Source organism: Hermetia illucens, chromosome 5 (assembly GCF_905115235.1).
Source record: "Hermetia illucens chromosome 5, iHerIll2.2.curated.20191125, whole genome shotgun sequence".
Taxonomy (NCBI): Eukaryota; Metazoa; Arthropoda; class Insecta; order Diptera; family Stratiomyidae; genus Hermetia; species Hermetia illucens.
Genome location: NC_051853.1, coordinates 36,655,211 through 36,675,786, shown reverse-complemented (window position 1 = coordinate 36,675,786; position 20,576 = coordinate 36,655,211). Strand labels below are relative to the sequence as shown.

General features: G+C 42.6%; 1 protein-coding gene across 1 annotated transcript in view; it reads left to right on the top strand.

The window, feature by feature from the left end:
- Window positions 1-20,240, top strand: part of LOC119657355 (gamma-aminobutyric acid receptor subunit alpha-2) — an 89,561-nt gene extending 69,321 nt beyond the window's left edge. The window contains exons 2-11 of the mRNA XM_038064229.1: window positions 4,085-4,237; window positions 10,612-10,937; window positions 11,222-11,382; window positions 11,511-11,638; window positions 14,652-14,734; window positions 18,794-18,993; window positions 19,071-19,319; window positions 19,486-19,665; window positions 19,719-19,881; window positions 19,938-20,240. Coding sequence (XP_037920157.1) covers window positions 4,085-4,237; window positions 10,612-10,937; window positions 11,222-11,382; window positions 11,511-11,638; window positions 14,652-14,734; window positions 18,794-18,993; window positions 19,071-19,319; window positions 19,486-19,665; window positions 19,719-19,881; window positions 19,938-20,092 — 1,798 coding nt within the window. The 3' untranslated portion in view covers window positions 20,093-20,240. The remainder of the gene's footprint in view (window positions 1-4,084; window positions 4,238-10,611; window positions 10,938-11,221; window positions 11,383-11,510; window positions 11,639-14,651; window positions 14,735-18,793; window positions 18,994-19,070; window positions 19,320-19,485; window positions 19,666-19,718; window positions 19,882-19,937) is intronic.
- Window positions 20,241-20,576: the final 336 nt, after the last annotated feature.

The following is a 20,576-nucleotide window of genomic DNA, read 5'->3' as shown; positions in this document are numbered from 1 at the left end:
GAGCGGATGTGATAATGTTCAGAACCGTAGTGAAGTGTTTTCCCTGACCTCTCTAGCTGTTCTTTTTCGTGTATAAGAAGTCAACCGTTAACATCTTTCACAGTACCAACAAAAAAATGCAAGCTCTTTCGTTTTGCGGTATACACTTCTAAAATCATGGCAATTTGCGCCATCCTTCACTACATCTGTCGTCATCTGCAGCGATCAATAGATCTTTCAACACACGTTCGTTGATCCGCTTTCATAATTCCTTGTTCATTGAGATTCTCAGGCGGGTTACTCAGTATATCTGCTATCCAATGGCGAACATAACACGTGGCCGAAGATTAGCGACCATCAGATGGTGATCCCTTTCGAGGCTGGTGCCAACGTCTCTTATTACGTTCATCCAGAGGACAACTACTAAAGCTAATGCTGATCGCGAAGTGGTCAGTCTGATTACTCGTTCGGTGTCGTGGGATGTAATGTGTGTGAGATACTCCTTAAGCTGGACCGGAATCTTGCAGTCAGAAGCCTCTCAGAAATCGACTTGAATAACAAGAGAGTGCGCCTTGCGGCCGTCAGAAACAACACGATACTGGATTAGCGTTTGTTACCAGAGTAAAAAACACATTGCCATTAGTGTGACAAGAGGGAGAGGCGTACCCTCCAGAGTCCCATCATCGCTACCGTTGTGAAGGAACGGGCGCACAATCTAGAAACCAATCCGCATTCGATAGCCAAAGGTCTTTGGTGTGAGGTCAGTACCTATCCGAGGCATTGTTGACGTTTCAATAGTAATAAAGTTTCAAAATTTGCAGGTTGCTAACCCGTAAATTTCTATCCCTGCTAGTCGCCTCTTACAACAAGCAGACTTTGAGTGGGAGATTAGGTTTTCGTCTGCTACTTGTAGTCTAGCCTAAAATTGATAGACAAGGGGTCGCTTCCTCCAAACTACAATTTTTTGGTTTAAATGTAAATATATATTTCGGGAGCGGCTTACCCCTTTCATCAGTACAAAGTTGCTAAAAATAATTGCCATTATAAGGTTCTTTTACAATTATTCATTAATTACTTCAATTACTTTTACATTTTTTTTAAACTATCAATCTAATTACCTGCTAATTACCGCAGCGAGTCTTATTAATTTCGAGTGGCAGCTTCCTGAATCTGTGTTTAATAACCGCGTCGCGTCTTTTCTCAAAATTTATAAACTTTCTCAAGGGTCCAAGGTTGTCGTCCGGTTTGCATGATGCAAGAGCTCAAGATGTTGAATAGTATGGCCTTCTTCAACTATGTGCGCTGCAACTGATGATTCTCTGCACGACATTTGTTTCTGAACACTACTTACCGCTTCATTGATGTATTCATTAAATCTAGTCATTATCAGGCGTTTAGTCAGTCCTATGTATATCTTATTACAAGCGCTGCACGTTATTCGATAGATTTTGCTGTTTTCCTCCGATGCCAAAGGATCCTTGACATTTCCCAGTAAATTTCGAAGGTGGACGATCGACTCGAACTTACGACTTCAGGCTGAAACTTTTGCATCCAACTCCTGATGTTGTTAAATAGATAGGAATACAGGATATAATCATGGGTGGAAAGGGTTGCATATTATAGATTCACTTTGGAAGTACGAAGAACCAGGTTTAAGAAAGAAGTGCTTCCGCAGATTCCTTTGAATGGAATGCGGCTCAATAAACTGGTCATTTTGCAATGTCAAACCCAAGTGTTTACAAATATATCATCTAATAAAAAGACATCAACCAATGCTCATAGTATGGGACAGCGAATCAATGCCTGACGATTGACAACGAGGCATTATCTGTCTCATACATAAAAAGGGGGATATCACACAGTGCAGGAATTATAAAGGTATCACGTTTCTGAGTACCATCTATAAGATATTCTCCTCTATCTTGCTAAGCCGGATAGCCCCTTGCACCCAGAACATCATTGGCCCATACCAAAGAAGCTTCACTCCAGGCAAGTCAGCAACACATCAGATTTTCTCATTGCGGCAAGCGATGGGAAAATTGTTGGAATATGGACATCAGTTGCACCATCTATCCATCGACCGCCGCCTATGATAGTATAGCCAGAGTAAAACTGTACACGGCCTTGAGGGAATTCGGTATCTCGACGAAATTGATAAGACTGACTGGGCTGAACCTGACCAATGTGCGAGGTCAGATAAAAACAGCGGGATGAATCTCAAGACCATTCAACATCAACACGGTTGAAGTTAGGGGGATGCCCTATCATGCGTCGTCTTTAACCTGGCCCTGGAGAAAGTGATTCGCGATGCCGATATAAATGCGAGAGTCACCATCCTTTTCAAGTCCACCCAACTACTGGCCTACGCTGACGATATCGACATCATGGGCAGAACCACCCGAGATGTACAGTCTACCTTCATCCAGATCGAGTAGGCGGGAATTGGAGCGAGATCTTGGGCTGCAGATCAGTGAAGCCAAGACGAAGCTCTTACTGTAGAGGGCTATGATCTTGCCAGTCCTTATGTATTCCTCAGAAACTTGGGTACTTAGCAAAAAAACTGCGAACTCTTGGCCACATTTGTGAGAAGAATCCTCCGAAGAACTTTTGGCTCCCTACTTGAGGATGGATGATTCCGTAGCCTACATAATGACGAAATCTATAAGCGATATACCATGACCATCAGGTTGTGGATAAAATCCGGCTCAACAGGTTGCGGTGGGCGGGTCACTTAATCCGTATGGATGAGGATGATCCAACCCGGAAAGTCTATAAGGGCAATATCTATGGTAGAAAAAGAAGACGAGGCAGACCCTGCCTAAGATGGAACGATGGCGTAGGTCAGGACGCCAGACAGCTTTTAGGGATATCGAATTGGTGGACCTCGGCGCAAAATCGGGATGTATAGAGTTCCTTATTAAGGCCGGCCTAGACCGGATACTGGTTGTTGCGCCGTTGATGATGATGATGAATAAAAAGACATATTATGGAGATATTAAGAAGTAGTTTTGTGAAGGAATTCGTTAATGATTTTTTTATATATATGTTTTTTTGCATTGGCGGAATACATCATGGGTGAGGAACGATTTCTTTAGAATTGATGAGTGTGTTGGGTGAAACCAATTAGGTACACATTGTATATACATAAGCGGGCGAATTTTTCTATTATGCTGAGGCCCAACTGTCGGAGAAAACCATCCGCTTTCAATATTCATTAATCAGTTATGTCATCCCAATACTCAATTCAGTATTTTTTCACGTACAGGTTTCATTAACAGCTATTAGATTTTTGAGTTCCTCTTCCAGTTGTAAGGAACAAATCACTCAACTGTCGCTGAACTTCTTTCATATTATAATATGTCCTGCCTCCTGTAGTTTTGATGGTAATTGACAAGCAATTACAAATTTGTTTCCTAACAACATTCTTAGTGAAAACCAATTTTGCTGGGCGGAAATTGGCTGTGCTTTCCACTCCCTCTTTTTCGTTGCAGATTGACATTTGCAGCATTCTTTTTATTCTTTATCCTGGTATTTATAAAATTAGATGCGATGGGATGTAATACTAAATATGTTAACGGTTACATTTTTAAATTAATCCGCTTGTTTCCTAAAAGGGATTTCAGTGCGGGCAAAGGAAATTTGTTGTGGAGGTAGGGGAGTCATTAAAAACATCCTGTTTGGCTTGCTTAAATGAAAAGAAGTTTGAACATACTTTGCACTTTTCAAAACACCGAATAGGCACGTTTTTTTATTCAATTCACGCCCAGGCTTCAAAGCCACAAATACTATAACTCAATTATAAAAAAGTCCTTCCCTAAAACAGAAGTAGGGCACGAACAAAAATGGGATTTTCTTTTCTAATAAACTTCTTAATACCCACAATAATGTTCTTTTACACTTACTTGACCTCAATATCGGAAATAAGGATTTATAACTATTTCGACCAGGCAAGCCTAGGCAAGTCATCCATTCCATGTATGAATTCCTGGCCTATTGTTTTCGCTATTCACACCAGTCACTTCACGTATGCTTCCACACACTTATGTGATGCATTATTTATGTGTTTACTAGCGTGATTATAATTGATGGAGATTTTTTCTTATAGGGCATTGGTATTGGTAAGTATGGCTGGCGAGTCCTTGCAAGGACCCACACTTCAGCAGCAAATTTCAAGGAAAACTGTAGAATACGAAAATGATGTTACATCTACTAAGAAATTTTCGAAGTGGAGTATGGAGAATACGACCGTTACTTTTGGGTAAGTAGATACAAATTTTAGATATTCCTCGCATTCGTACATTCACACAGATAGATAGGTCCGCAGGAATAAAACAATTAATTAATAATATATTCTTCGGCATTATTGATCATGGTTTTCCAACGGTCTGGTTGTTATTGGATTGTGCGTTTGAACCAATTAGTTGGTTTTGAAAATGGCATGAAGTCGATTTCGAAGCTTAACGTGTCGTGTGTCATTTGAAAGGAAGGTGAGATCCGGAAATTTCAGTGAATATTAATTACCGTTTAAGAAAATTCCTTGATTTTACTTTTTATTCGAAGAAGTTGCTCATAATAGATTTTGGCGCCGAATGTTACATTTCTTGTAAGTTATTATTATTCTGTTACACCGTGTGACATCGCGTCCTTAAAGAACTATTGTGCCCCTTTTGCCGGATATAGTGTACCTATTAATTATAGTATCTCAAGTAAGCCTTTAACTGTCAGGAACTTTAGTATATTCCCCAGTTCCAGATCTTTGAACTTTGCCTCAAGTGCCGGACAATGTCCCAGGACGTGTATAGAGGTTTCATCACATTCCGCACAAACCTGCAGGCAGGGTTCGTGGATATCCCTATCTTGCCTAGGTAACCAGTGAGAACTCCCACTATGATCCGGGGGTGCTTTTTGGTGAGGTTTAAGCAATCATTTGTGCGCATGGGTTCGTATCCCCCAATAAGCACCCGGAACTGCTCCATTCCTGGTAGGTTCGTATATCCCTCAAGCGTGCCTCCTCATTTCTTAATGTCATAGCCATAAAACCGTTTCCAATTCCACGGAAGAGTTCTGGCTCGTGTAAAGGCGTCCCTGCTCTCTTCTTGGCTAGTTCGTCTGCTGCCTCGTTGCCTTCCAACCCAGCATGGTCTGGAACCCAGAGTATCCAGACCTTGTTGAACGAGCCGAGTGTATTCAGTCTCTCAAGGCATTTCAATTCCAGTTTAAAGTTCACCTGGTAGAACCTAAGTGCCTTGATCGCTGCTTGGCTATCGGCAAGAATAGATGTTCTGCCTTCTGTTCTGCCCCTTGTAGTTCCTTTGGAGATTAAAGGAGGCACATCTGTCTATGGAGTATATTTTCGCCTGGAATATGCTAGTGTGCCTGCCCATTGGCTTGATGTACATTTTCGTTGGACCAATGACACCGGCACCCGCTCCCTCTGCTGTGAGGGACCCGTCAGTGTACCAAGTACTTAGTTGCTGGTTGAAGCCACGCTCTCCCAGTTTGTCTTATTACTCCAACGTGTTTCAAACTTCTTATTAACGTGAAACCTCGTTGTAATGTTATCCCTTAGTATCAGTAATTCGGGATACCGCCTAGAAAGAATATCAATCTTCAATCAAGCTTCCCGCTTCACTGATACTCTCGGCCATCCTGAATATTGCCCTCCTTGCCTGCATATGTATGTGCATATGGAAAGGGGTTAATCCCAGAAGGCCCTCCAGGGATGCCGTTGGGCATATCCTCATTGCCCCATTGAAACACACGCAAGCCAGTCTTTGGAGTTTCTGGTCAGATTACCGCTCCATAGATAATCATTGGCCATACTATTGCAGTATATATCCAAAGTAGTATTTCCGGGCTGAAACCCCATTTTTTTTCCTGCTATGGACCTACAAGTCATCAGAGCCGTCGTGGCTTTCCAACATGTGTCTTCCAGAGTAAATTTTGGTCTAGCGAAATTACCAAATATTTCACCTCTGGTTCTCGTTTCACCTCCATATCATGTAACCTCATGGCTCTCAGGTGATCAAGCTTACTTCTCCTAGTGAATGGTACTATGGTGGTTTTGGCTGGATTGATCCGAAGTTATATTTACCCCTACAGATTAAAACAATGTCGTCCCCGTAACCCTGGACTTGCATTCCAGTATTTGTTAGCACGTCCAGGAGTTCGTCTACTACCATACGCGGTGATAGTACCCCGCCCTGTGGACAACCTTGAGTAGTGTTCATGACAATAGAATTTGTACCTGTCGGTACTTCTATTTGCCTGCTTTTTTGCTCATCCAGAATGCCAGGGTGTTTCCCACTCCCTTGCAGCTCAGGCCATCTTGTATCTCTGTGTGCGATGTGTTGTCGAATGCTCCTTCGATATTCAAAAACGCACACAGTGCTATTTCTTTTGTTTCTATGGCATCCCGTGATATATCCGTCAGCTGATACAGAGCAGTTTCAGTTGACCGTCCTGCCCGGTAAACGTGTTGACAGTGATTTAGGGGATTACGCTTTAGAACGCTAGTTCTACTGTAGTTGTCTATGACCTTCTCCATCGTTTTGAGTACGAACGATGTTAGACAAATTGGTCTGAAAGATTTAGGGTGAAAAGAATCCTTTTTACCCGCTTTCAGAATGAAGACCACTTTTGTCCGTCTTCATGCCCTTGGTATATATCCCAGTGCTATGCTTCCTCTTACCACCCTCAGAAGAGAATCTAAGATGATTCCTAGGCCTTTCTGGATTAGTGCTGGGAAAATGCCATCTACTCCGGGAGATTTCAGTAGTTTAAGAGTTTTCACTGCCCACCGTAGCCTAGCTTCTGAGCATACCTCTTTTGCTAGTTTCCAGTTCTTCTTTCTTCGCGTTTTATTCGATGTTCGCGTGTCAGGCAGGATGTTGTCGCCTGCCACCGTAGAGTAGGACGGGAAATGAGTTCTGAGAAGCAGGTGTACTCTATCCTCCTCATTCTCGGTAAATATCTCACCTTCCTTCTTCAAACAGACAGAGGATATTTCCACGTCTTTGGCTACAGCCTTGTAAAGCCTAGTTGCTTCTGTGATCTGTTCGATCCCTTGCCAGAATTCCCTGAAGCTGTTCCGTTTTGCTTCCCTGATCGCGTTGCTATACGCAGTCAATGCATTTCCGTAGCTCTGCCAGTACCCGGTTTATTTCGCCCGGTTAAAGAGTTTTCGCACCTCTGTTCTCATTCTTGCCAGGTTCTACCATGGTACCCTCAATGTCGAATCTGATTATTCTCCCTCCAATTTCTGACCACCCCGTTCATAAGAGTATTTCCTCGAGTTATGTCTAGTACCTTCTGTCGAGTGCTGGTCACAAATGTTGGAATGTTCCCTACGTTATATATTTCTAACTTATTGCTAAGAATAAATTCAAGAAGGTACTCACCCCTTCGATTGGTGTCGTTGTTTCCCCAGACTTCGTGATGGGCGTTGGCATCGAAGCCGAGGAGAAGTGGTAATGCCCTCTTCTCACAGTGCTTCACCAGTTTAGCGACTTGTTCCGGTGGAGCCCGGAATTCGTCTCCCGGAAAGTATCCCGATGCACGACTGCCTCCCAAGCGCTCCTTCTGGCTTCCAATGAGACTTGGATAGCCACAAGGTCACACACAGGTTCCGTTATTGTTTAGAGTTCTTCCCCACTGTCGGAGTATCGCCCTCCTCCTCAGGCATGGTGTCTCCTCTTGCGCGTCGCTGTCTACCCTGAGCCCTAGAAGTTCTAGGTCTAGGTCGCCCAGGTTTCGCTCTTCACTGGGCAGCAGGTCTACTTCCCTGGTTGATCCAGTCCTTTCCGCCTCTATAGCTTTCGAGACTTTTCGAGGCTTTTCCTTGTGCACATGAACGGGTATGTTGCCAAATCGATAGCTGATATGGCTACTTCGATGTTTGATTGCCTCCAGGCATCGGTCATCTACCCTGATCGTGAGGAGTTTACTCTTTCCCTCCACCTTGCTTCTGAAGACTCTCTATAATCGGATATGGAGATCCTCATTCTGAGCGATTATGAGGCTCATGAAATTTTCCGTCTCTATTGTCGCGGCTTTTGAGAGAAAAACTGTCACTATTTGTGCTTATGGTATATCGTCTCCAGCACATGTTGGCAGCTCTGCCCCTTCCCAGTCTGGCAATTTAGGAACTATGGTCCCAATCCACTCTGCAGTGTCTTCGGTCGCGCAGTCCATCAGTATAAGACCTGCTCGAAAGCGTATCTCCGTGAACACAAGTTTCAAGTTTCAAGTCCATTCCTCGTACATCTGCTTGACGGCTGCTTCTCATGAATGAGTATTTGCTCGGGAAATATTTTTGGCAGTATGGCCAGTCGAATGCCCTTGACCGCACTAGCATAGCTAATGGCGGGCTTGCTGAGTCCTGCCTCACTCCTGACCTGTCCGGGTTTTCTCCTCCCCTTGGGTTCAGATTTGGATTTTTTGGGAGCATTCCCTTCATGCGGGCTAATCTTTGCTGCTCCCCGCTTTCTCGGCTCCGGTAAAGATGGCTTAGGTTTATCCTGAGCCTTTTTAAGGTCCTTTTCTGGTTTCAGGCCTTCCTTCAGGTAGTGCAGGTACCATTTAGCACCTGTCTCCTTCCTGACGTCTGATATACTTATCTCAGACGTGCGTTTGCTAGTCCTGCTTTTACAGCAGTGGAGATATGCCTACACCTGATTAATCAGTTTGTGTGCGGTACGGGGTTCCGCTTTATTGGTTTTAGTTATTTTATTTTGATTACTGGTACTCATTTGATTCCCACGAGTATGGGGGTAAGGAGGTCCACCGTGTCATAGCCCCCCGTAGCACGATAAGGTCTAACTTACTCACTGGCGACCAGGTATCAGAGAGGCATTAGAATCGTATCATCACTTCCAAGCCGGCCATCAAATACTTGGGGGTGATGATAGACGGAGGACTTAATTTTCAGCAGCACATATAGCATACTTGTAAAAGAGCATCCACCACGAGTATGGCTCTGGCAAGGATGATGCCGAACGTAGGAGGCCCGCGGCATACTTGCAGGCTGCTCATAGCCAGGGTGATGAGCTCTATAATGCTGTATGCCGTTCCAGTTTGGGGAAAAGCACTGCAGGTTTTAAGCAATACACATAAACTGAGTACGGTTTACAGAAGAACATCTTTAAGGGTGTGTTCTGCCTTCAGGACCGTCTCAGACGATGCAGCGTTCGTCATCTCGGGAATGGCAATCTTGGCAACCGAAATGATGAACATTTATAACACTAGGTCCATCTCTACCTTATCTCAGGTGAAAAAAGCCGAAAGGCAATAGCGATGGGACCAGTTAGAAAAGGGTTGTTGGACTTACAGGTTGATGCCTTCCATCGGGGAGTGGCTGGAGAGAAAGCATGGGGAGATCAATTATAATCTCACCCAGTTTCTCACGGGCCATGGGGGATATCGTCAATATCTGTACAGGTTTAAATTGGACACCTCGCCTAATTGTCCAAACTGCGACAGGGTCCCAGAGGACCCAGCGCACGCAGTGAGGCTCCGTTCGAATACAGTCAGTTACCCCCGACTGGAAACTATCTAATGGGTACGGTTCGCATGACACCCTGGATTGGGGGAGGTGTTTTTCGACTCCCCAGTCTAGATCCGTAACGTTTTCTTAATAGTAGGGTCACCTCGTACAGGGTGTGGCTATCACCACTCACTAACGGTCTTGGTAGACGAGAGGCTTGGCCCCTGAAAAGCCACTCATCGCCCTAGAGGAGAGACAGCTTTCCTTCAGAGAGAGATAGGTTGGCCTCAGGGAGCTATATTTCGTGTCGGTTTATCCTGCAGTGCACTGCTTGACCCCCACCTATTGTTACATAAACACCAAGACTTGCCTACTCGGACTAGTTGCTGCTTCCTAAACCGTCAAACTTCCGACTTTTAACGTGTAACCCCGAAACTTTCATAAAAGAAATTTCTACACTTATCTGAATTATTTTATTGGCGCAACTTCGCGCCGATATTTTCGCCGTCTATAATCAAGTATCCCAACTACATATTCGACTTACAATTTATTCGTTCTCTAAAATTTTCACTACATCAAATTTCACTCACCTTTCTAAAGTGATTTTCATCACAATATGCTATATATATGTACACAACTGTTTGGTAGTTTCAACAACTTCAACTTTTATACATTTCGAAAATATTTCCAAACCAACCAAACAAGTCCAATCTTCAATTTTACCAAAGCTCTATAAATTTCAACTGAACTGAGAAGCTGGGATAGCCTCGTTCCTTTCTTAAGATACTATATTTTAGAAAAAGTCTTCTTTGGAGGTGTATCTGCAGTATCTGTTATAATATTAGCTCTGCGAGATATCAACACATTTAGCCCGGAGTATCTTTCAACGTCATGATGAATCGCCTTCACGTCCTATTCGAAGCCCTCACAGGTCGTAATCCCTTGTAATAAAATAAACACGTCTTTCATCACCATCACAGAAGTGCCTTGTATCTAATTTGCTATCTGAAAAGTAATATGTTGCCACGATGAAAAGGACTGCAACACCTGCTTACACGAGTACATAAAAACTAACATTTAAGCTGCATATTCTTTGGCTCGCAAAAGGACTGCTCTCGTCCTACGTGTGTTTTTCTGTTTTCTTTCAGAAATCTGAACGATTCTTATGATTCCATTCGTAGTACTCGAGTTGGTTCTGCCGCATCACTACCAACTGCCAACCGACCATCGATACCCATAATGATTCCGGTTGCTAGGATTTATGAGTCCTTCAGAGCCACCACGATTTCGCCTCTATTGCATGAAGGAGTGGATCTACCGTTGGATGTCCTGAAATCGAATGCATCCTACATGGAAAAGATTCGAGTGCGAAAACGAACTGCTCCGAATGATGTTTTGAGTAAGAATATTTCAATCATCCTTGAGAACCTGCTCAAAAGTTATGAGCGATCACAGCTGCCGACACACGGGAAAGGTAAGTGCGAAACCAGAGAGTTTGCTTTTGCCCATTGAATAGCATTTGCATGTACACCGGCTGCATTGACTGCAAAAGGATCTTAGTTTCGCTCAAAGGGATGACTCCGTAAATTGTAAGCTCTTTGCATAAAAATCAATCTTGTAAACCAAATTGAAACTTTTATTCGGTTGCTCAGATAAGATACTTTTGCAGCTCTAGCCGAAATGGCCATGTTTTGTGGGAGTATATAAACATTTTAGGATGTAAGTAGACAGCATCATTCCGGTTTCTCATACACACAGGTGTGCCAACAATTGTTAGGACGAATATGCTAATTCGCAGTATGGGGCCAGTATCCGAGCTAGACATGGACTACTCAATGGATTGCTACTTTCGTCAGTACTGGCGCGATAAACGTCTAAGTTTTAAGGGTCCTATAAAAAGTTTATCGCTTAGTATCAAGGTAATTTTTAAGTAAATTAATAGCGTTTTGTGATTTCCATAATATTCCGGTGAAAATCGCTTGAACAACTCCCATTCTCTTATCTTTTATCTCACTTTCCGCGTGTGCGTCCGATTTTCTTGGAAAAGATGCTGGATAAGATCTGGAGGCCAGACACTTACTTCTACAACGGTAAACAATCGCATATTCACACAATTACAGTCCCTAATAAGCTGCTCCGGCTTAGCCAGGATGGCGATATACTCTATTCAATGAGGTGAGTTAATTTAATTGAAAATGGAAAGTGGAGGCACGCGAAGAGGGATGTTTTCACAGCAATGATGATGTCCCGGTTGTATCGTAAATTTTTCGGTTTGCTAGGAATGCGGATCGTAAATTGTGATTTGTAAGGACTTAGAAGTTTCAATGGATCCGCTGTTGAAAATTTTATGGAAAGAAATTTTGATTATAAAGCAATGAATGGGAAAACAATTTGTTGTAAATTGAATCGTCTAGGAGTTGAGCAACTTTTTAGAAAGTTGGCTCGGCTCAAAATAATGGCGTGTGATACTAAGGCTATATTTGTTTTTCATGAATAAGTGATTGACCTATGACTTTCTGAATTTTCACACGACGACCGACAATCTGGAATGCTTCTACTGTGCAGGATTTAGTACGATTTATTTTTTTTGTTAGTTTCGTTTATCTTAAGGGGCTTGAGGGGCTGCAGTTCTAGGAATAGTATTCCTAGTTGCTTGGGTAAGAGGAGTTTGGGGGGCTGCGGCTTTAGGAAGAGTATTCTTAGCTGCTTGAGCGTTAGAAACGCCCGGTTTGGCCAAGCTTTGTGACATCTGAGTCACCGCCTTTCATAGCCCCGGCATTTTTTGTTGCCCTGCCAACTTCCCTTCTGACAACCATGTTCGTATATGCCGGGCATCCGCGGTAGTTGGCGGGACATGCGTTTTCGTTCACCTCACGCACCGGTGTACGATGGAGCAATTGAGGGCGATATGCCCGAAGTTTTGGCAGTTATAGCACTGCACTTCTTGAATCAGTTTGAATTCCTCAAGCGAAATTTTCTGGTGGCGAATATATTTCACCCTAAACGCTTCATTGAGCTCTAGTTCTGGTCCGAAAGTAGCCATGAAGAGCCCCAATTGTGACTTCAACGGAAGCGTCGGGTTCTGGCTGTGCAGAAGCTTGTCGGCTCACGTGACTAGATTCGGCACGCTTTTCACCTTTAGGTGCGGATACTCTTCATTGAGTTCGCGCATTTTGTCAGTCGGGTCTGTCTCTCTGTGGAGACTACGGATGACTAAGGACTGAGTCCTTAAAACTGGTGGGGTACTGGTTGTGGCATGTAGCTTCTTTTCTTTAATAAGATTGAAGAATAGCCAATTATGGAATACGGATGTTGTTGCACTAAAGTACTATTCTCCATTAATTCAAAATGTCTGCAATTTGAACACTGGGTCTCTGATTTTGGGAATAATATTACTTTATCAGCCCGACTGATAATCAAACATCAACGTTTCATGTTCAGATTTTTTTAAGTGGAAATCAACTGGAGTAAACATTGGATGACACAAATAGAAGATTAATTTTCAAGTTTAACCATTTGGATTATCCAGTACGATTTTCCTCAAGACACCAAAACTCGACCGAATTTTCCCTCCAAAATCATTTTCAGCGATCGTGGTTTCTTTTGGGGCTAGTTTTCGAAGCGTGGCGTTGCGTACGGTTAGCAATGAACCATGCCAACAGGTTGCCTGAAAACTTTTTCCTTTCGTACCAATGAGAATCTTCTCTTTTGATTTCACTTCATGAAAATTTTTCACTTTTCTATTTTCGATTCTTCACAATCAAACTACAAACGATATTTTCCTGTCGAAATTTTAATTTAATTTAATTTTTATTAATTTTCCTTCTTTCGAAACTTTTTGACATATTTTTGTCGACTTTTGGCAAACACACAGCACAACAAGAACCCGGCGAACTGGATTTTCAAATTTTGATTGCTCCAATCAAAGGGTGGACGAGGTTCATCAATTCACAATAATTCACTTAATAGAACCTTTGGAAATGTTTTCAAAAGAACACTTCATCTTCCCGCGATGTTTAGCAGCTCAAGGCAAATTCGGAGATCGTTCCCCACAGTGTCGCCTTCACGGCAATTCCAGGTGCGAATCTCTTTTTGCAAATCCCAGCGGTCGTTGGTTTGCTGTACACCCACGAACCGCTCCCCAAGTCGCTACGCTCACCTTGAACTCGGTTGAACTCCGAGAGTTCATGTTGCAGCAACATACGCGTGCGCCTACGGATACGGCAAATCATTCCTCCCTGTCAAGATCAATTCACCCGAATGCATTCAACAATGTGCAATCTGCGGCGAACATTAGGGCAATTGCACATTATGGAATGCATTATTTGAGCAAATAAATTCAGAAACAGGCGAATGAGATTCCGCTCCCGTCGCTCACTTCATCAGCATCAGCAATTTCTATTAGGCAATTATGACAATTTTCGAGCACCATTTCTTCCACCTTTTTGACGTTTTCATCAGTGCTGGACGTGGATAGACATCCGCAACGAGACAAATCCTCTACCAATGTACGGCCGCTTTTAAAGTCCTTATACCACTGGCATGCCCGGATTTTAGACAGCGCAAACTCCCAAAAGACTTTTTTCAATATTTTCAATGCATTATCATCCGAAATTTCGTTAGCAACACAAATCTATCAATATTTAAATGCGACAAAATTAAACAGTTGACGCTAGGCAGACACTAATTATGCATTGGTGACATCAACTTAAAATAACGAGTTCTATCATTCGCGGTTCCTTTAAATTTAAAATTCTGGGTGCTTTTTGATCATAGGTACAACGGACATAATCCAAAGTTTTACGTAAAATGGCAGCTGCGTTGGTTCCTGAGAAAAAAATACCGCTACATAGGCATCTATAATTTTGTAAAAAAAAGAGATGACTGGGAATTTCATCTAGCGCAGAGGCTAGTGACCAGCGGCCAGCAACAGGAAGTAGTTCGTGGATGTTACTCGCTCCCTTATATATGCATATTGGCCAAACATAAGATAAATGCGAATTATGTAACCCAGAACGAAAATCATTCAGTTTTGACCTTAGCTTGGCGGGATAAAATGTTTTTTAAGGATTGAGGTTGACTCTAGTTTGTAATGATGACGTACTGGACTAATTGGAAGGAATTATTATTATTTATAATACTTTGCAAAATTTATATTGATAATTAATTCCGTTTACTATTTTGACAGACTGACAATCAAGGCTACGTGCCCCATGGAATTGCGAAACTTCCCAATGGATAGACAATCGTGCCCACTTATTCTAGGAAGTTGTAAGTAACATAACTTTTTATTTAATGTTTGAAAAAAGGAGGAGAATTTGCTCTGGGAATACATAGTATTATTTTTTTTTTATTTTTCCTTTGTTGTATAAAAAACTTGGAACGTTTATCAAAGCATTCATTACTTTTTGAGTTTTCTGAGAGACAATGTCAGGTACAAATGAGTGTTGCTTACTATGTCTCTGAAATCTACGAATTCTGTAAAAAGGCGATCAGTATCCGTTATAATTAATACAATTTAACTATGAACTGTGAGAAAAACGGCCAGAATTGGAGTAAAGATATGATACAGTTGCTCTTCTTCATTGCAATGCTTGGAATCTCATCGCAACAATTCTAAAAATATTTGAAAACGCTCACTGGATATATTGCTCCTTCTGATTCATTCACTCCTTTGGCAGAAATTGAAAATTGTTTCCAAATTTGAAGGTTTTAAAAGCTATAACTTTTTTGATATGGAATTCTCAAATAGCATAAAAGATGGGCAAAAATAGTAATTAGCTTTGATTATTACCTTAATCGGTTTGTTCATGCACTTGTTTTTAAGTCAATAGATTTTTGATCACAGGGAAACGGACCAAACTAACTGGCACTTTCAATGGTGCTCGTTTTGATACTAGAAAACGGAAGCGGAACACCCTCCAAAGATTGCAAAAAATGCAAATAACATATGTAATGAACTATGAAATTCACCGATGGTGAAAAGACTGTCCAATCTGTTCTTTTCCGAACATCTCATATTGTCCGCCGCGATACAAAATCACAGCAGTCCACCGTTGTTTTCGTTGTCTTTTTGGTCGTCTTCCATTGTCTTCGATGTTCAGACGGCAAGTGAATTCTCATCAACGCGAATTACGTGGCACCTTTCTCGCAATTTTTCCACGACCGGGCAAGCCCATATCGATCACGGATATCCTCATTTCGGATGTGACCGAGACGTGTAACGCCACTAATCCAAAGCAACATCTTCGTATCCATTACCGCGAGACACCGTTCATTGCTTTTTATAATCGGCCAACATTTAGAACCATAGAGGGCGACAGGGCGGACGATATAAACTTTTGATTTGAGACGTTCCTTACTACGTCGATCATAAAAAACACCAGCTGTGGAACCCCACTTCATCCAGGTTGCGCAAATGCGTAAGGAATTTCATAATGCAGTCCTCCATTGGCTGAGAGCATTGATTTGAGATATTCAAATCTCTGAGTTCTGGGTACGTTACTGCCACTGACAGTGATAGTGACAGTGTCTGTTTAATGGGGATCATCATTATCATCATCAACGACACAACAACCGGTATCCGGTCCAGGCTTGCCTTAATAAGGAATTCCAGACATCCCGGTTTTGCGCCGAGGACCATTAATTCGATATCCCTAAAAGCTGTCTGGTGTCCTGACCTACGCCATCCCTCCATCTCAGGCAGGGGCTGCCTCATCTTCTTTTTCTATCATAGTACTGTACTTATAGACTTTCCCGGCTGGATCATCCTCAGCCATACGGATTAAGTGACCCGCCCATCGTAACCTATTGAGCCGGATTTTATCCAGAATCTGACGGTCATGGTATCGCTCATAGGTTTCGTCGTTATATAGGCTACGGAATAGTCCATCCTCATGCAGGGGAAGGAGGATCGGAGGAGGAAGATTCTTTTCTCTAACGCGGCCAAGAGTTCACAATTTTTCGTGCTAACAACACAAGTCTTCAAGGAATACATGAGGATTGGCAAGATCATTGTTTTATACAGTAAGAGCTTTGACCCTATGGTGAGACGTATCGAGCGGAACAGTTTTTGTAAGTTAAAATAGACTCTGTTGGCTGACAACAACCGTGCGCGGATTTCATCATCGTAGCTGTTATCGGTTGTGATTTTCGACTCTAGATAGGAGAAATCCTCAAGTCTCAAAGTTCTCCTCTCCTCTCCTATCTTTATTCTTCCCGTTTGGCCAGTGCGGTTTGATGTTGTTGGTTGGTGCTGACGTTGCCACCATATATTTTGTCTTGCCTTCATTGATGTGCACCCTAAGATCTCGCGCCAATCACGGCCTGCTCGGTCTGGATGAAGGCAGTTTGTACGTCTGGGGTCCTTCTTCCCTTGATGTCGATACCGTCAGCATAGGCCAGTAATTCGGTGGATTTAAAGAGGATCGTACCTCTTGCATTTACCTTAGCATCACGGATTACTTTCTCGAGGGATAGGCGCATGGCAGGGCATCTCCTTGTCGTAGACCGTTGTTGATATAGAATGGTCTTGAGAGTGATCCTGCTGCTTTTATCTGGCCTCGCACAGTGGTCAGGATTAGCCTAGTCAGTCTTATGAATTTCGTTGGTGGTTGGATGGTGCAACTGTTGTCCATATTCCAACAGTTTTTCCATCGCTTGCCGGAGAGAGAAAATCTGATCTGTTGCTGATTTGCCTGGAGTGAAACCTCTTTGGTATGGGCCAATGATGTTCTGGGCGTATGGGGCTATCCGGCCTAACAAAATAGAGGAGAATATCTTATAGATGGTACATACCAACCAATTGTTTACATGCTCTTTGGAATCCGTACCCAACCTCCGCGGAAACTTCAGCTGGACCGTGGTTTCGGCGATGATCTCAAGCTGAGCACGTTTCCTGATGGTGGCCGGGATTGTGTCGTTGTCAGCTATATAGCGGTACTGGTCTGTGACTTGCTGCATAGTGACGTGCGTGAATTGCGGGAAACCTTCGACGAATCTCTGATGGAACGAGAGGCGGTAAGATGTTGTACCGGATTCGCTGTTATTTCGTAGTAGGAGCGTATGATGAAGCGGTTCATTTCCTTAGTCCACTTTATCCGCTGCCTACGCGAACCTGCTGAAATGGTCGCTACAGATTGTAGCGAAATAGCTCGAACGTTGAACGGCCCTCCAAAACTAGTAGTTTCGACGCTGTGCTGTCCATTGCGGGAGCCCCACCCAGTCACCAAGTCAGACGCCTCCCGCCGGTTATCCGTACTGGACCTTAAATCTCTCCTTGCTCTCATAGATGGATTTGCATTTTATAGCTAACTGCCAGATGTAGTGATAGTTTCCTCAGTGAGACGCTGCGGTGGCGTACAGCCATTCAGACTGAAGCTATCCATCCGTCCTCCTTTCACAACAGGGCTTGGGACCGGCTACGGCGGAGATCTTCTATTATCTTCAAATCATTAGTTTCGGCATTTCTTGCGACTGAGGCCTAACACGTTTGTAGTTGTGCGAATAATAATATTTAATTTTATGGTAATCAAGGGGGTTGCCTGACGTCCGTCCTAATTCGGGACGTATAAAACTTTTAATTCACAGTATAATTCGGACTTTTTAGGTTGCCATTCCACAAATTTTCTCAGTCTCCTCTACGACAAACAGGGAATACTTTGAGTGAATTTTTAATCCCCATATCACAGGGGAGTCTCTATCTAAATGGAACATAAGGTACATGGAAAATATGGCAGCTGCTATTAATAATGTCTACAATTTGCCTACCTAACCACTGAGAGGGAGGATGCTTTTTGGCCATTCAGACTGCCGTGACCCAACTCTTCTTCGATTTCAGGACCCTCTTTGGCGGAGATTACAAATCCTAACTTTTAATTATTTTTCCAATTTAAGTGAACTAGTTGACAATTTTGCCCAAAGTAGGCTGAATGTATTCATTCTCCATTTTAAATATTGTTGATAGCAATTTAGTGTGCAAGGGTATTGTTAACCAAAATGTTTGCGCTATAAACATCAGAGAGCTCAAGGTGTGTTACCCATCCGTCTCCCAAAATAGATCCTAGACCTTTACTACCTTCATTTCCGAGAATCTAAAGTCAACTTTGTGAACTAATTTTCTGCCTTTCTGAACTTTAATTTTGAAACTCATGAATAAGAGTCCTTTGCCCCTCACCTTGTCGTACTTTATGCATGTATGTGGTCTAGATTATCCGAGAAAGTTCAGATTCGGGATAGTCTAAAATATTTAGTTTCGGAATCTGAAAGAGCTGAATGAAACGCTACTTCACTGATTAAATTGAAAAATAATAAATAATAATTTTTATTCAGACGCGTATACAAGCAGACAACTGGTCTATGAATGGCACAGCAACGATGCCGTCACATTTGTCCCGGGGATGACTTTGAATCAATTTGATTTGATTAGTATGCCCCATAGAAACTTTACATTCACTCGCCGGGAAGGAGACTTTTCCGTCCTGCATGTGTCCTTTAATCTGAAACGACATACGGGCTACTTTTTAATTCAGGTATGTATAGTGTGTGGAGGTCATGTTGGCAGGTGTATTTCGTCAGGAAGGACCAATTAGCAAATAGTATTTTTCAGGTGTATGTTCCATGCATTCTAATTGTGGTGCTTTCGTGGGTGTCGTTTTGGATTCATCGCGAGGCCACTAGTGACCGTGTTGGATTGTGTATTACGACGGTGCTAACACTCTCCACAATCAGCCTCGATTCAAGGACGGACTTGCCGAAAGTCAAGTATGCAACGGCCTTGGATTGGTTTTTGCTGATGAGCTTCTTTTACACGATTGCAACATTGTTAGAGTTCGCTGGGGTGCATTATTTCACAAAGGTATTTTCATCCCTATCACAATTGACTTCCCTTTATGAAGCTTTCTTATTGGGTTATCTCATACCACATAACAACTTATAATAAATTGTTAACTAAAGTGATCCAAGCCAACGAAATATTCTTATCTCGTTTTCTTTTCCGTTAAACAACCCCTCTTTTTCGCTAGGTTGGAAGTGGCGAATTTCCCATTGATGATGATGAATGGGAAGACATAGATGATATCACTGAAGAAATCGGTGGTTGTGGCGGAGGCTCATCCTCGAGGCTCAGCAGTTCAATTCGAGATTCTCCGCAGAGGTCCACCAGCCTCAGAAGAAAGAATTCACTTATTTGTCCCATATATAATGTAAAGTCTCTAATTATTTGATAAGATCTTTTTATATATTTAAACCCATCCAGGACCCAACTCACATTTTCAAGCCTCCATCCTCGCACGCATCTACGATGGAGAGAACAACACAGACTGAACCACCTATAACACCAAAGTGGAAACAAATCTGGCTGTGCCTTCTGGGGGATGAAAAGTTCCGAAAGCAACGCCAGCGTGAAGCCACGACCAAAAGTATGTTTTCTTATATCTTCTATCTATGAATGTACTATTCTTGTTTATTTGAACAGGAAGCCGTCATATCAACAGCGTTTCGCTGATAGATCAAGTCTCGCGGATAGCGTTCCCTATGTCCTTCGGGCTCTTCAATCTGCTCTACTGGATGGCCTACGCGATGTACCAGCAAGAGTTTAGTTGGCCGTCCACGGCTACTATGAAACAATAGCATAAGGACTGTTAATTATTATTTCGTACTTCCGTTTCTACATTTCAGCAGTTAACATTGAAGGGACCTAGAGGATAAACATAATCGTTGAATTCCGTTGGCTTTGTAAATTCTAGTGCATTTGTTAAATTTATTGTTATATAATAATAAAAACAAGGAGCAGTAAGAATGTTGCTTTCATTGCCGCTAGGAAGATTGATTCCCTCCGCTGCTGTGGTTCACTTTTACAGGATTCCAAATGATACTTTTCACTTTTTCCGGAACTTGGCAACTTTCTCCCCTGTTCAATTTCACTACTATTATTCTAGGTTCTCGCTTCAGGACACAATCTAAACAATGCCAACGAGCGTTTTCCTTAATTTCGATCCGCCACGGCTACAGTAATTAGTCGCTGTATTTAAGCTGAAGGAGCACAAAACACCAACGATCCTGGTGTTGTGGTATTTTCATGTAATCCTTAGATTTAATTTTCGCTCTAGGAGTT